We start from the raw sequence: 13,897 nt of genomic DNA, 5'->3' as shown, positions 1-13,897 counted from the left end.
TGCAAGTTGTCATTGCTCTGAGTGCAGCCATAGTTATGATTAACTTATTCTTTACTGTTTTGCTATAAGCAGATTCTTATTTGATTTGGTCCAAGGACAAATGAACTGAAACAATGGAGAACATTCCCTGTAAACAAGCTTCGTTGAAATAAGAGCATATATATTCTGCATTAATCTGCTCCTGGATTCCACTCAGTCCATTCGCTCAGTATTAAAGTCCATTCATTGGATCATTGGTGTGAACCTGGGTCTCACTCTCCTTGTCTTGTTGGAGCTTTAACACATAGTGAAACCCTAACACTTTCTAGATTCCCAAGATGACACGTGCTGTAATCAACACCTATGTTGAAAGGTGGACTTTAACACATGTTCTATTGTGGTTTTATTTTATATCCATGACATTAGGATCTTAGCATGATACAGAGCTTTAAACTGGATCAATGTTTTAAAATATTGTGAACCTTGGTCGCTGATGCCACGCTAAAGACCTTTGTTTGCTTAATACTTGTGTGTGTTTCCTCAGTATGTGTAATGTCTGTTTCATTTCCGTGAATTGCAAAAACAGAAAGATCTAATAACATTTTCTACCTTTGAATCCCACCAGTGCAGCCACTTCGATGTTTTGTGTGCAGAAGGTCCAACCGTCCGAGAGCAGACTGCCTTAAATATTGTGAGGGAGAAGGAAATGAATTTGCACACCAGAAAATTGTATTAAAAACTTACATGCTTTACAGTGCAATGTGAATGATTTAACATATGAGTGGGTACCTGCAGTTTTACTACCACTACTACTAATAATAATCCTATAATTATAATAGCCACCTTATCACATTGTTGAGACGTCTCAAAGTGCTTCACAGAATAAACTGTGAAGTGAACTGACTGTATATTTTGTGAGCAAAATACAGCAGCCAATTGAGCACAACTCAATTGAGCACAGTCGTGCATCGAGTGACCAAATTATTATTTTTTGGAAAGAATTATTACACCCAGAAAGTGATCCACTAATTGACGAATAACCAGGTTCCTACTTACTGCTAACTAAACAGCCCTGACTGGGAATTGAACCCAGATTCTCTTGCTTGCAAGGCGAGTGCTCTAACCAACATGTTACAAGACTTCCACAGGAATCCACAATCAAACGTGTAGGGGAACAAGATTCCAACTTAATATAACATACAGGAGCAGGAGTAGACCATTCGGCCCTTCGAACCTGCCCCGCCATTCAATCATGGCTGATCTTCTAATCTAACTCCAGCTAATAACCTGACCCTGCCTTATCCCCATATCCCTTAATCCCTTTTGCAATAAGAAATACATCTATCTCAGTCTTAAACCACATAACTGTTTAAACAAAACAAAAATACAAGCCCAATAGGTAAAAATAGTTATCAAATGCTCATCTTTCTATAATATTCTTGATTGCAATCGCAGAAATTACCGCACAATAAGCGTACCAGTCTGTGATTTACAACCACTATAACCAGATTCAATGGCCACAGCTTATCTCACACAACAGCCAGTCGATGAGGCTTGTAAACTGTGGATCAGAATGATTTCCAGCTACCAAATAATCTGATCAGGAAACTTCAAGTCGACAAAAGTCTAATTGATGTAAAACAAAGTAAGTTGATATAATAGTTCAATAACCTGACAGACCTGCCCGAAATAAATGAAGGTTAACTCAAGGGCAATAAACTAATTTGGCTGCTGTTTTGGACCTCACTGCACAATGGTGACATTGTTTACATGATTATCTGCAAATACTGTGTGTGGGGGGAAAACAAACATTACAAACAGATCATAAGTGTGTGTACAAAATGGCAACAGTGGGAAAAGGAGGCATTCTGTACTTTGGGCACAGGTTCATAAACAGCAATGGGTCTGATCCAGTGTAAAGTTCACTCTCCTCTGCAGATTTAAACTCTCAAGTCACAAGATCACCTCCTGCTGCCCTGGAGTGATATTTCCACTTCTCCCACATTGGGAAGCCAAGGGGCTGGTTCTGAGCGAATTATACTAATCCTTGCATTTGATATAGCACCTTATCATGTCTTTGAAATGTCTCAAAGCGTTTCACAAAATACACTGTAAAGTGAAGTGACTGTATATTTTTGTGGGCATTCAAACCAGCAAAGTAAGAAGTAAAAACTCGGGCGGGTGGGGTGCAAAATCTGCACAGAAGCCTACAGCAAGTTATACATCATAAATATTTATTTTCCACAATAGGAGAATTTATTCAGCAGAAAGAAGCAACAAGCAAGGTTCATGAAGAACACACTGCATTAAATCAGTCAGGAGGATGGCTCCCTCTGCTCAGGATGATTCACTCATCATTGGCAAAGTCAGCAGGATTCTTTCTCTTTAACCGCTCATTTTCTTGGTTGGCCCAGGTGTACACCAGGTACGTCAGCACGAATGCTAAAAAGAATGAAAGAGAAAATAAACGCACAGGATTAGCCTTCACGAAACAAGACATTTTTTGTCATATTCAAAAGATTTTACTCTGAACAAAGGGAAAACATTGCTGCAAAGAAACTGGAAAGAAAATCCATTGGCATCTTCTCCAGGCTTCAGTTCCTAACAACAACAACAAGATTCCATTTATAAAGCGCCCTTCACGTCAGGAGGACGTCCCAAGGCGCTGCACAGTTGGGTCATGACCCGAGCAGGGGGGGAAATGGTCAGGGTGAGGGGAGGGAAGGGAGGGAGCGAGGAGGGGGGAAAATGGTCAGGGTGAGGGGAGGGGAGGGAGCGAGGAGGGGGAAATGGTCAGGGTGAGGGGAGGGAAGGGAGGGAGCGAGGAGGGGGTAGAGAGTCGAGAGCGGAGCTGAAGGCTCGGTCAAAGAGAAAGGTTTTGAGACCGGCCTTGAAGGAGGAGAGGGAGGAAGCGGCGAAGGCACTGGGGGATGGAGTTCCAGAGCCTCGGGGATGAGAGGCTGAAGGCCCGACCACCAATGGTAGGGCGATTGGGGCGGGGGATGTGGAGCAGACCGGAGCCGGTAGGTAGGGGGAATAGTAGGTTGGAGAGGTAGGAGGGAGCGAGGCCGTGAATGGCCTTGGAGGTGAGGATGAGGATCTTGAAATCTTGAAATCAATCCTCTGGGGGATGTTTTATTATTATATTAAATTATATTATTATATTAAATATGTAATATTTAAAAATGTAAAAGGCCACTATTTAAACACATGCTCTAAACAATCGTTTCTTTTTCTACATGTACCCACACAATATATAGTCAATGTACTTTACAGTATATTGTGAAGCGCTTTGCGTCGTCTCGAAGATGTGACAAAGCTCTTTATCAAATGCAAGGATTATTATTATATTGTGTTTTTATTATTTAAAGAGCTCTCCTCTTATGGGTCTCTCGTCCACAGATTACAGTCACTGCACTTCACAATATATTCTATGAAGTGCTTTAAGACATCAGAGCGATGTGATAAGGCGCTGTACCAAACGCAAGGATCATGATTATTATAATCACTATTTCCTATTCAAAAGAAAATGAATGTTCCCCCCAGCTTGGGTGCACATCCTTGACTATACAGGCACTTTGGGACGTCCTCTTGAAGTGAAAGGCACAAAACTAATGTAAATTGTTGTTGTAGTACCCAGGTTAATGCTAAAGTCACATTTTAAGTGAAATCAAAAGCTGTACCTGGAGTCAAATCAAGATGAACAAACATCGTATTAGAGGGAGCAGAGACAAAACAACTGTCCAGACACCTACGTTCCAAAGATCTACATTTTAAAGGTTCACTTGTTACAAGGCATAAGGTAAAGCAAAACACAAGGCAAATGTTAGATGAGTGGCATAGAAAAATCCCGCTAATACAGATTGTAGTACTTACGAGGAGCAACCTTAAACACCTGCGCTCTGAATCGTCTCCACACATTGGGGATGCCTTTGGAGAAATAATTTGCAAACGCTCTCTGTTCAAAGGGAGAGATGGTGTAGGTGATGATGTGCCGCATCCGAATCAAGTTTCCAAATTGACGACCCATTTCAATGAGTCCAAGTCTGTAATAAATATACAAACCAAAAAGGTTTAAAGATTATGGGCACACAAACTGCTACTAACAACCAATACCGAACTGCAGAACAATGTTAAAGTCTACATAAGTATCTACATAAATTACCCGATACCTGTTATTCTCTAAATTGATGGTTTTATTTCCGTCAGCCAGTGACTGACGTAGAATAAACCAGGGACGCCATCACCCTCTCTATTAAATGTGACAGCACATATCCGTCACGCGAGGGCAGAGTGTGCGGTTCCTCCCCCGGGTTGAATAGTTTGTACATTCGCAGCAACTAAACTCACAAAAGAAATACTACTTTGTTCCCGGAGAGCTCCAACGCACTGATAGTGCTGTGAGTGCCGAACCCAAACAACTGGGCGGTCATCGAGTCTGTCCCTGTTTCTCTGCCTCTCCCCCACCCTCATTTCTCTCTTTCTTTCACTCTATCTGCCCGTCTCTCTCTCTCTCGCTGCCCCCACCCCATCTCCTGCTCCCTGTGTGACTCCCTCACTGTATGTGTCTCTCTCTATCACTCCCTCGACCTGTCTCTCCCCCATCTCTTTCTCTCCCCTCTTCTCTGTGTGCATCTCTCTCTCTCTCTCTCCCCCTTCTCTGTATCTCTCTTCCTCTCCTCCCCTCTCCCTCCCCCTCTCCTCCTGTCACTTTGACTCTCTCCCCCTCTGTCTCTCCCCCTCTCCTCCTGTCACTCTCTCTCCCCCTCTCTGTCTCTCTCCCGCTCTCCTCCTGTCACTTTGACTCTCTCCCCCTCTGTCTCTCTCTCCCTCTCCTCCTGTCACTCTCTCTCCCCCTCTGTCTCTCTCCCCCCCTCTCCTGTCACTCTCTCTCCCCCTCTGTCTCTCTCCCCCTCTCCTCCTGTCTCTCTCTCTCCCCCCCTTTCTCCGGACAGTCGGGTGGAGTGAGTGGCTGTTGCCTGGCTCAGGCCTGGGGGGTGGTGGTGGTTGGGGGGTGGTGGGGAGGTGTGGGGGGAGTGGTGTGGGGGTGTGTGGGTGGTGTGGGGGGGTGGTTGGGGGTGTCTGGGGGGGTGTGGGGTGGTTGGGTGTGGGGGGGGGTGTGTGGGGGTGTGGCGCCTCTCACCTTGGGATGTTCCCCTTCGCTCGGGTGTGAATGGCGACCCCCAGAAAACGTCACTTCCGCCGGATGTGTGCGGGGACAGCGAGCGCGGTGCACAGCGCATGCGTGGTGTCTGTTTGTGGGTGGGGAGCGCTCAGCCAATGGGAGGCGGAGCAGAACAATCATCACTGACTGACGTCATAATCCTTACAATAATAAAACTTACATTAATATAATAATATAACAATCCTTACAATAATATAATAATAATACAACAATCCTTACAATATAATACAACAATCCTTACAATAATATAATACAACAATCCTTACAATAATAATATAACAATATAACAATCCTTACAATAATAATATAACAATATAACAATCCTTACAATAATAATATAACAATAATCATCGCAATAATAATGATACAACAATAATAATCCTTACAATAATACAATACTCCTTGCAATAAAGCTAATGATATAATAATAATCCTTGCAATAATACAATAACAATCCTTACAATAATAATGATATAACAGTCCTTACAATAATAATGATATAATAATACTTGCATTTGATACAGCACTTTATCACTTCTTTGCGACCTCTCAAAGCGCTTCATGGAATATGCCAGAAAGTGAATTCACTGTGTGGGAGAAACGCAGCAGCCAATTGCGCACAGCAGTGTAACCACAAACAGTCGTGGATTGAGCGGATGCTTTTTTTAATCTTTTTAGTAGGAAATCAACGCGATAACGTGCTTTTATCAAATGCAAGAATTATTATTACAACAAATATAATTGGAAGGGCGTGTGAATTGCAAAACAGAATAAATCTAATAACATTTTGTACCTTTGAACAGTTTGTGTCCCACAAACAGTCATGGATTGAAATGACCAATCTTATTGTTATTTATTTTGAAGGAATTATTACTCCCAGAAAACCAATCCGCCAATCAACTACTTACTCCTAGATAATATTATTATTACTGCTAGATAAACAGAGGTGTAGAGAAGGAAACTTGCTCAACATTTTGCCCTGCTGGGAATCAAACCCAGATCCTCTTGTTATTTAATATTATATTTCATGTTTGTCTTTTACTTTATTTAAGGTGACAATGTTTGTAAAATTAATCCATGGAGAATACATATATACACACACATATATATATATATAAAAAATTAACTCACCAGTTTGTAACGCTGGCAACAACTGAAGAAGCTTGTTGGATTAATGGCTGTGTTTCTCTGACGTTTTAGAATTTTATTATACTTGCTCCGTTTGTTGCAGAACTCAGGACAGAGCAAGTTTGACCAGGACGCAATATCTATTGGAAAGTTGAATGATGGTGTCCTATACCATATGCTGGATTGATATGACTTATAAGCAACCAATCTTCCTTTGAGGAAAATACTTAACTGTGGACAAATTTCACCCACATATGCAGTCAATTCACTTTATAGTATATTCTATGAAGCGCTTTGAGACATCTAGAAGATGTGAAAAGTGCTATATCAAATGCAAGGATTATTATTATAATAAATGCCATGCAGTTGTTAAACTATAAGACAATTATACCATTTGCATGGAAGTCTGAGGATTATAGTATATTTAATGCTTAGTCCATTCTACAGCATGATCAAGTAGATCAGATTGGGATCAAGGCTTCGATAACCTATCCTCCTGTCTAAAGCAGTTTAAAGAAATACTTGGGGGGAAAAAAATAAGGCTGTAGGGAAAACTTCAATTCTTCAACTCACCAAGCCAGTCAGGAACCTAGGTCTCTTGTTTGATCCTCAAGTCTTTTCTTCCCCACATTCAAGCTATGACCCGCTCTGCCTTCCCTCAGTAACATCGCCCAACTCCGCCACGACCTCACCCCTCAGGCCGCTGAAACTCTTGTTCGTGCCTTCATCACCTCCAGGCTCGACTATGCAAACGTCCTGCTTGTCGACCTTTCCAACTCCTCCCTCCACAGGTTGCAGATAATCCAGAACTCTGTAGCCCGTGTCCTCTCCCGCACCAAACTCGGTGACCCCATCTCCCCAACTCATTGGCTCCCTATCTTTCAGAAGATCTAGTTCAAAATCCTGGTCCTCACCTACAAAGGGCTCAATGGTCTCACCCCACCCTATCTCTATGACCTCCTAACCCCCGACCAACCCGCCTGCTCCCTCCACTCAGCCAGCTCCGGCCTGCTCCACGTCCCCTGGCCCACCATTGGCGGGAGAGCCTTCAGCCACACTGCCCCCAACCTCTGGAACTCCATCCTCCAATCACTCCACCTCGCCCCCTCCTTAGCCTCCTTCGAGTCCTGCCTCAAAACTCTTCTCTTCAACCATGCCATTGGTCACCACCCCTTCCCCTCCCTTCTCCCCCCTGACCCCAGCTCAGGTCTGAAATGCTGTACACTGTCCAGCTCCTTGGGACGTCCTCCCGACATGAAAGGCGCTATACAAATGTAATCTTGTTGTTGAAAGCAGGGGAGCGAGACTAATTCAATAGCTCCTTCAAAGAGCTGGTACAGGCACAATGGGCCAAATGGCCTCCTTCTGTGCTGTAGGATTCTAAACTGGGAATAATCATTTAGTAATTTGCTGATTCTCACCAAGGTTATTTGAAGCCAAGAACATTAAGAGTCTTAGCAAACAGTAAAAATCGATAGTCTAACAATTGGCCATGGGGTAGCATTGAAACATTTGCCTTGTGACAAATTCCTGCTCTGGGTTTAGAATAATCAGACGAGAGGTGGTAATTAGATGAAACATCTCCCAAATAGTCAGACCATCATTTTCTCTTGGAGGGAACGAAAGAGTAAATCTGAACAAAAAAATCATTTGCTTTTTTTTATTTGAATATATACAATTTCTGATCATAGCCTGCATTTGTCTTCACTTAATATATTTTCCATAATGAAGTATGAATCTACCAAGATACCAGCTAGGTATTTTTTTAACTACACATAGTCACAGAGTTGTGCAGATAACGCTTTGTATCACTTGTGTCCTTAAAAACATGTTAAAATTACATAATTTCAGGGTTTCGGTGGAATGTCAGACAGCAGAGAGATACCTTCCACCGATGAAGCCAACTTACAGGTCACTCTCCACATTGTGTCCATCTCAAAGTTGATTAGATCTGCGTAGCCTGGCAAAGTGTGGCAGCATTCTCACTACTACATATAAACATATCCACCAAAATCACCCAAGTGAGAAATCTTGCAATAAAGACACCTAGTTTTCATAACTTCATGAAAGTTACATTTATTTTTTAGCATGGAAAAATCAATTCTGAATAAATATAGCAGCCCACTTCCTAAAAGAGACTTGAATAAGATTTCAGCCAGATTACCGAATAGTCATACAAAACTACCAGTTTTTGGGAGAGAAAGCAGCAGCTTTTTTGGGGTTCTGCGGTAAAAAGAATAAATCACTTTGCCTGTATTGCCAAGAAAAACGTCATTTTTTTTTTAAATACACTTATATACAGTATTCAAATTTATGTGCCCTTCTGAAAAAACATAAAAACAATCAAATTACCCCCCCACAGACAGAATGATATGAAAAACAAAGCCATCAAAATACAAAAGCCAACAAGCACTTTGCATTGATGAATTTGAGGCCATACATCTTTTGTGCAACACTTAACTATATTCCATCATAGGTGTCAGAACGGGACCAGTTATACCATGCAGATTGCATTAATCAGGTGTCATTTGTGCATCAAAATTAACAAAATGCTGTAAGGTACAACGACATGTCAGGAGCTGGGCACCTCATTCAGGGAAGCGATGCAACCACCGTAATGAAGTGGGGTTCCATCGATTCACTTTGTATCAGCTGTGGGAGAAACCATGGTCTAAAGCTACAACTAATGCAAAGTCTTTTTTTTTTTATTTAAACTTAGTTTAAAAGTTTTTTTTAAAAAACATTATTAAAGAATCAGCCAAATTCAGATTCTTTAATAAAGATTTTAGAAAAGTTAACCAGCATTCAGAGCCGGTTAGCGGAGCTTGGCATAAGCATTAGGTGTCTATGGACAGACTCCAGTCAACTTGTTCTGAACCCACGATGAGAGCGATGCAAAGCATCTCCCAGTTGCTTGCCCGTATCGCTCTACCACAGGCACCGCATCGAAGCAGTGCCTGTGGGATTAACTGTCTCATCTCACTGCAAATAAAAAAAACACTAAAACAATTTAATACACTATATTATGGCGCTTTTCTTGGCTTTGCAGGAATAATACTATTTTTCCATGCCATGCAAGTCAGCAACAACCTTCAGACTGATTCACATACATTTCATTCTGGAGCCAAAATGTGCACTATCGGCAGGTACAAGCAGTAGCAATCATGTCCTCATACTCTTTGTAGGTTACAGAACCATCATTTTCCAGCGTTAAGACACTCAGGGGGTTGTAGCCAGAGGGAACACAAGAGGGTTGAGGGATGGGGGAATTGCCTTTCTCAAACAAGATGTTCTGTACAAGGGTGTGAACAGGGGAACCATAGCGATGACCCAAAGCCCTAGGGCAGCTTCCCCTGCAGAAACGTGGATTGTAGTTGTGTGGAGCAATGATCCAATGATCCCATCTAAGCTGACTGAAAGCCAGCCTGAAGTCGTGGAGCTGACATTCCTCCTTGGGATGCTGCAACCAGGGGAAGCGATGAATATTCTGGGGTGCCTTCACCAATCCTCTTCGCTTGGGACCTCTGCGTTTGCGAATGGAACGCGAACTCGAACGCCTCACCAGTTCTCGGCTTTGATGGGACGGGGCTTTTGCTAGTGACTGTACCTGACCCAGCCTGGGATGGACATTGAGCTCAGTTTCATCATACCATCGCTGATGAGCTTGTCCACGAGTATCATTGAGGAACAAAAGTAAGGAAGGGGCCATCAGAGACAGTTTCAATGGGTTGTCATCACCATCTCTGCCTCTGGTGAGGTTGGGGTGAGACTGGTCTGGTCTCACGCACCAATAATTGAACACCATGTGAAGGCTCCCCTTGTGAAGCCCAATAAAGGGTTGAAGAAATGAGGTCAGGTCCACTTCCACCCACTCGTGCCTCTTCCTACGCTCTAGACGCAGAAGGAAGTTGTGAGATCGTTGAGCATTGGAGCAAGTCTGCAACCGAATTAACTTGTGGTCTTTAACCAGGAGATTGCAGTTGCACAAAACTGGGAAATGAATGGGTTTGTCCACCGAGTAGAGCAGCACCGATCTCAACAGATCCTCCGTAACAAAATCCAATCCATAGTACACATCCTGCTTGAATGCTTCTCCTGAAAGCACAAGGAGAATAAGGGCATTAAGTCTAATTTCCCTGAACGTCAGGTGATCTGACTGACAAGTCACTGTTGCAGTAGAACTCATAGCACATCAAGCATCCACTTCACATTTGGTGTCAGGAATATAATAACCCTTGCATTTGCCTTATGTTGTTGAGACGTCTCAAAGCGCTTCAAGAATATATTGTGAAGTGGATTGATTATGTTGCTGTGTGGGCAAAACACAGCAACCAATTGCACACAGCAGTGTCCCCACAATTCGTGATAGATTGACTTACCAATTTTTGTGTGTGTGTATGTGGAATTATTACCCCTGGAAAGCAATCTACCAATGGCCAACAACTGGGTTCCTACTTACTGCTAAATAGAATAAGGAAACTTGGGTAAGGCTTCACCCCACCTGAGAACCAAACCCAAAATATGGTTTATAGTAAATGCCCTACTTTCTGGGCATAAATAATTCTCATATTTGACCTAGTACCTTAAACAATCTTAAAAGCTAATTTAATAGTACAGGGTAACTAGAGTTAATTGGATACATTGAACAATAATTACTGAGAACTGTAGCAACCCACAAACAGCCAGGATGCCAATGAACACATTTGGTTGGAAATTGTTGGCCAGGACGCCAGGAAAATCACCCTTCTCATCATATTAGCACATCGCCAGCATTTCAGACCAATGTAGAATTTGGCAAATAGAGCAGAGAAGGAAAGGTTTCCGAGGCAGACTTGGCACGGGTGGTTGGGGGGGACCAAGGCAAGTAAAGAAAATATTTGGAATAAATTGGTTAAACTAGCAGTGTGATGGACTACTGCAAGTTCCCTGAACTTTTACAGCCGTTTGGGATTTTCTCCAGGGCACCACATCGCAATGTTACCATTTAAGCTCAAGCTTAATGGTAGCAAACAGCTTCCAACGTTAATTCCTCCAAAAGAGTTTCAAGTCCCAAAGTTTTCAGCGCACATCTACAGAAGGCAGAATAATATGGACACGAGTCTCTCGGGTGGAAGTAACAATCATTTAAAGACATTGGAGATACAAACAACAATAATAATCCTTGCATTTGATATAGTGCCTTTCACATCTTCCAGACCTCCCAAAGCACTTCACAGAATACACCGTAAAGTGAATTGACTGTATATTTGTGGGCAAACGCGGAGGCCAATGGCGCACAGCAGCGTCCCACAGACAGTCATGGATTGAAAATGCCCAATTCATCATTGTTTAGGTTTTTCGGAGAGATTATGATCGGGCGCCCGGACAAGAGACAGACTAAACCCTTCCGAAACAGTCGCAATACTATCGAAGACATTTCTTTGGGAGGAGAGAGAGAGAGAGAGAGAGAGAAGAAGAAAAAAAAAACCAAGACAGGAGAAGGACATTTGGTCAGATGTTGGGAGGATGGATGTGGGAGAGAGAGAGAGAGATCTCACCGTCGGTCTCAGTGCACAGAGTCCGAGGGGTCAACAACCTGACGGTGTTGTAGTGATGATCGACGCCTCTTCTGGGGATGCCATCCTGGGTGGCCGACACGGTGTAGAGCCTCCGCATGTACCGCAGGTACCTGGTGTCGGGCTTTGTCGGAGAGCTGTGGTTACTGCCGTCTCTCTCCCTCAAGACCTTCAGGAAGGGCACCAGGAGTCCGTAGTCATCGGAGCTCGGAGGCGCCTCCGATGCGTTGCAGAAGGAGAAGAGGACCAGGACCAGCACCAGCCACGGGCACAGGGGGCACAGGGGGCACAGAGCGCCCATAGCGTCCAACACAACAGTCACCTCTCACCGCGGCTTCCAACTCATTGACGCTTTATAGAGGAACGACAGCGCAACCGACTTCCCCTCTGCGCTCCCGAGGAATTCCGCGTTATAAAGGAATTCTCAACCAACAGATCCTCTGCTCTCTCTCTCTCTCTCTATCTCTCCCTCTCCGACCGACCCGGTGATTGGGGTCTCGAAGATTATTTAACGATGAGCAAATCACCCAATGGTCCACAGAGAGCAAATCACCCAATGGTCCACAGAGATCGTTTGGAAATGACACGCAAGAATGCGAGGAGTGATTTGCCAATGCGAATAGGTGTGGTCCACACTCACTCACACTCACTCACTCACTCACACCTGGTGTGGATGGTTGGATTGGGGTTGGGTGGGGGGTAGTGTGCATTAGATCAGTCAGGTGGGCAATCTGTTCAATGAATGCCCTTTGACAACCTTGTTTGGGGGGTGGGATGGGGATGGTGGGGAGTGGTCCTGTTCAAGCACAGACCCTTTCCATCTGAGTAATGGCACACACCAGTGGCTCCCCCTCCCCTCCCCTCCCCCCACCCCACTCCTTTGATCCAGTTTAATGTGAATTTCTCACGTTGCATTATTCCAGTTGCACACAGGCAGAAGGTTCTCAGGTGGGTTTATTTCAGGCGAATCCTTCGATGGACCTCTTACTTGTCGGACTTGTCGGAAATCTCGCTTCGAAAACTGCCGCTTCTAAAAAGTTAATGTACCTTTCAATGTCAGTGAATTTTCTGCTCCATATTTGGTTTGTTCTCTCTGGTCCTGTTGAACTTTACCCCTCACTCCCAGCTATTTCTGTACCATTTGAGTGTCTTTTCCAAAACAAGCTGCTAACTTTCCCCCCATACGCCCTTAATAATAATAATAATAATAATCCTTGCATTTGATATAGCGCTTTTCACGTCTTCTCAATGTCTCAAAGCGCTTCGCAGAATAGACTGTAAAGTGAATTGACTGTATATTTGTGGGTGAAACGCGGCAGCCAATTGCGCACAGCAATGTCCCACAAACAGTCGTGGATTGAAAATGACCAATTTATTATTGTTTTGTTTTGGAGGGAATATTATTAGGTGTGTGGAGTAAGGAAACTTGCCCGAGGTTTCACTCTGCCTGGCATTGAACCCAGGTGTCTCGCTGGCAAGGCGAGCGCTCTAACCACTGAGCTACAGGACTTCACATTTCTTCTGTGTTTGACTTTAGCCTTAGGAGTATTTTAGCAGAGTAAAATAACCAGTTGATGATGATGATGATAATAATAATCATCGTTGCATTTAGTACAGTGCTTTATAACCAATTGGGAATAGTCTTGTTAAAAAAAATCCATGACTGTTTGTGGGACACTGCTGTGCACAATTCACTGCTGTGTTTCGCCCCAAAAAATACAGTCGATTTACTTTGCAGTATATTCTGTGAATTGCTTTGAGACATCTCAACGACGGGATAAGGTGCTGCATCGAATGCAAGTGTTATAGTTTGCACCTGAGCTGGTGGTTAGAATCCCGAGGGGTGACGGGCAAGGAGGATGGAGGTGGGAAGATGATCAAAGGCGTGGTTGAAGACAAAGATCTTGAAGGGGGCAAGGTGGAGGGGCTCCGAGATGGATTTCCAGTGGATAGGGCAGATGGGCTGAAGGCCATTGATGGTGGAGTGGGCTGGCTGGGGGGACATGGAGCAGGCTAGTGCCAGCCGAGCAGAGGAAGCGGACAGGTTGGT

At 43.7% G+C, this 13,897-nt stretch overlaps 2 protein-coding genes across 2 annotated transcripts; both read right to left on the bottom strand.

Moving 5' to 3' along the window:
- Positions 1–2,196: 2,196 nt before the first annotated feature.
- LOC103177334 (cytochrome b-c1 complex subunit 8) lies at positions 2,197–5,206 on the bottom strand. Its single transcript, XM_007891454.2, has 3 exons — positions 5,123–5,206; positions 3,856–4,025; positions 2,197–2,421 (listed from the first exon to the last, which is right to left on the bottom strand). The coding sequence occupies exons 2-3, from the start codon at positions 4,007–4,009 to the stop codon at positions 2,327–2,329; spliced, it is 249 nt and encodes an 82-aa protein (XP_007889645.1). The 5' UTR covers positions 4,010–4,025; positions 5,123–5,206; the 3' UTR covers positions 2,197–2,326.
- Positions 5,207–9,273: 4,067 nt separating this feature from the next.
- gdf9 (growth differentiation factor 9) lies at positions 9,274–12,148 on the bottom strand. The gene is made up of 2 exons (XM_007891453.2): positions 11,830–12,148; positions 9,274–10,387 (listed from the first exon to the last, which is right to left on the bottom strand). The coding sequence occupies exons 1-2, from the start codon at positions 12,146–12,148 to the stop codon at positions 9,429–9,431; spliced, it is 1,278 nt and encodes a 425-aa protein (XP_007889644.2). The 3' UTR covers positions 9,274–9,428.
- Positions 12,149–13,897: the final 1,749 nt, after the last annotated feature.

The sequence above is a fragment of the Callorhinchus milii genome, unplaced genomic scaffold (assembly GCF_018977255.1).
Source record: "Callorhinchus milii isolate IMCB2004 unplaced genomic scaffold, IMCB_Cmil_1.0 Scaffold13, whole genome shotgun sequence".
In the NCBI taxonomy this organism is placed as follows: domain Eukaryota; kingdom Metazoa; phylum Chordata; class Chondrichthyes; order Chimaeriformes; family Callorhinchidae; genus Callorhinchus; species Callorhinchus milii.
The sequence above is the reverse complement of the archived record's forward strand: the minus strand, read 5'-3'. Positions and strand labels throughout refer to the sequence as shown.

Excerpts from the sequence above, each read along its gene's own strand:
- LOC103177334 (XM_007891454.2), bottom strand. The coding sequence starts at position 4,009 with ATGGGTCGTCAATTTGGAAACTTGATTCGGATGCGGCACATCATCACC. Across the intron at positions 2,422-3,855 it reads GGTGTTTAAGGTTGCTCCTC|CATTCGTGCTGACGTACCTG; the intron begins GTAAGTACTACA and ends CATTCTTTTTAG.
- gdf9 (XM_007891453.2), bottom strand. The coding sequence starts at position 12,148 with ATGGGCGCTCTGTGCCCCCTGTGCCCCCTGTGCCCGTGGCTGGTGCTG. Across the intron at positions 10,388-11,829 it reads TCTGTGCACTGAGACCGACG|GAGAAGCATTCAAGCAGGAT; the intron begins GTGAGATCTCTC and ends TTGTGCTTTCAG.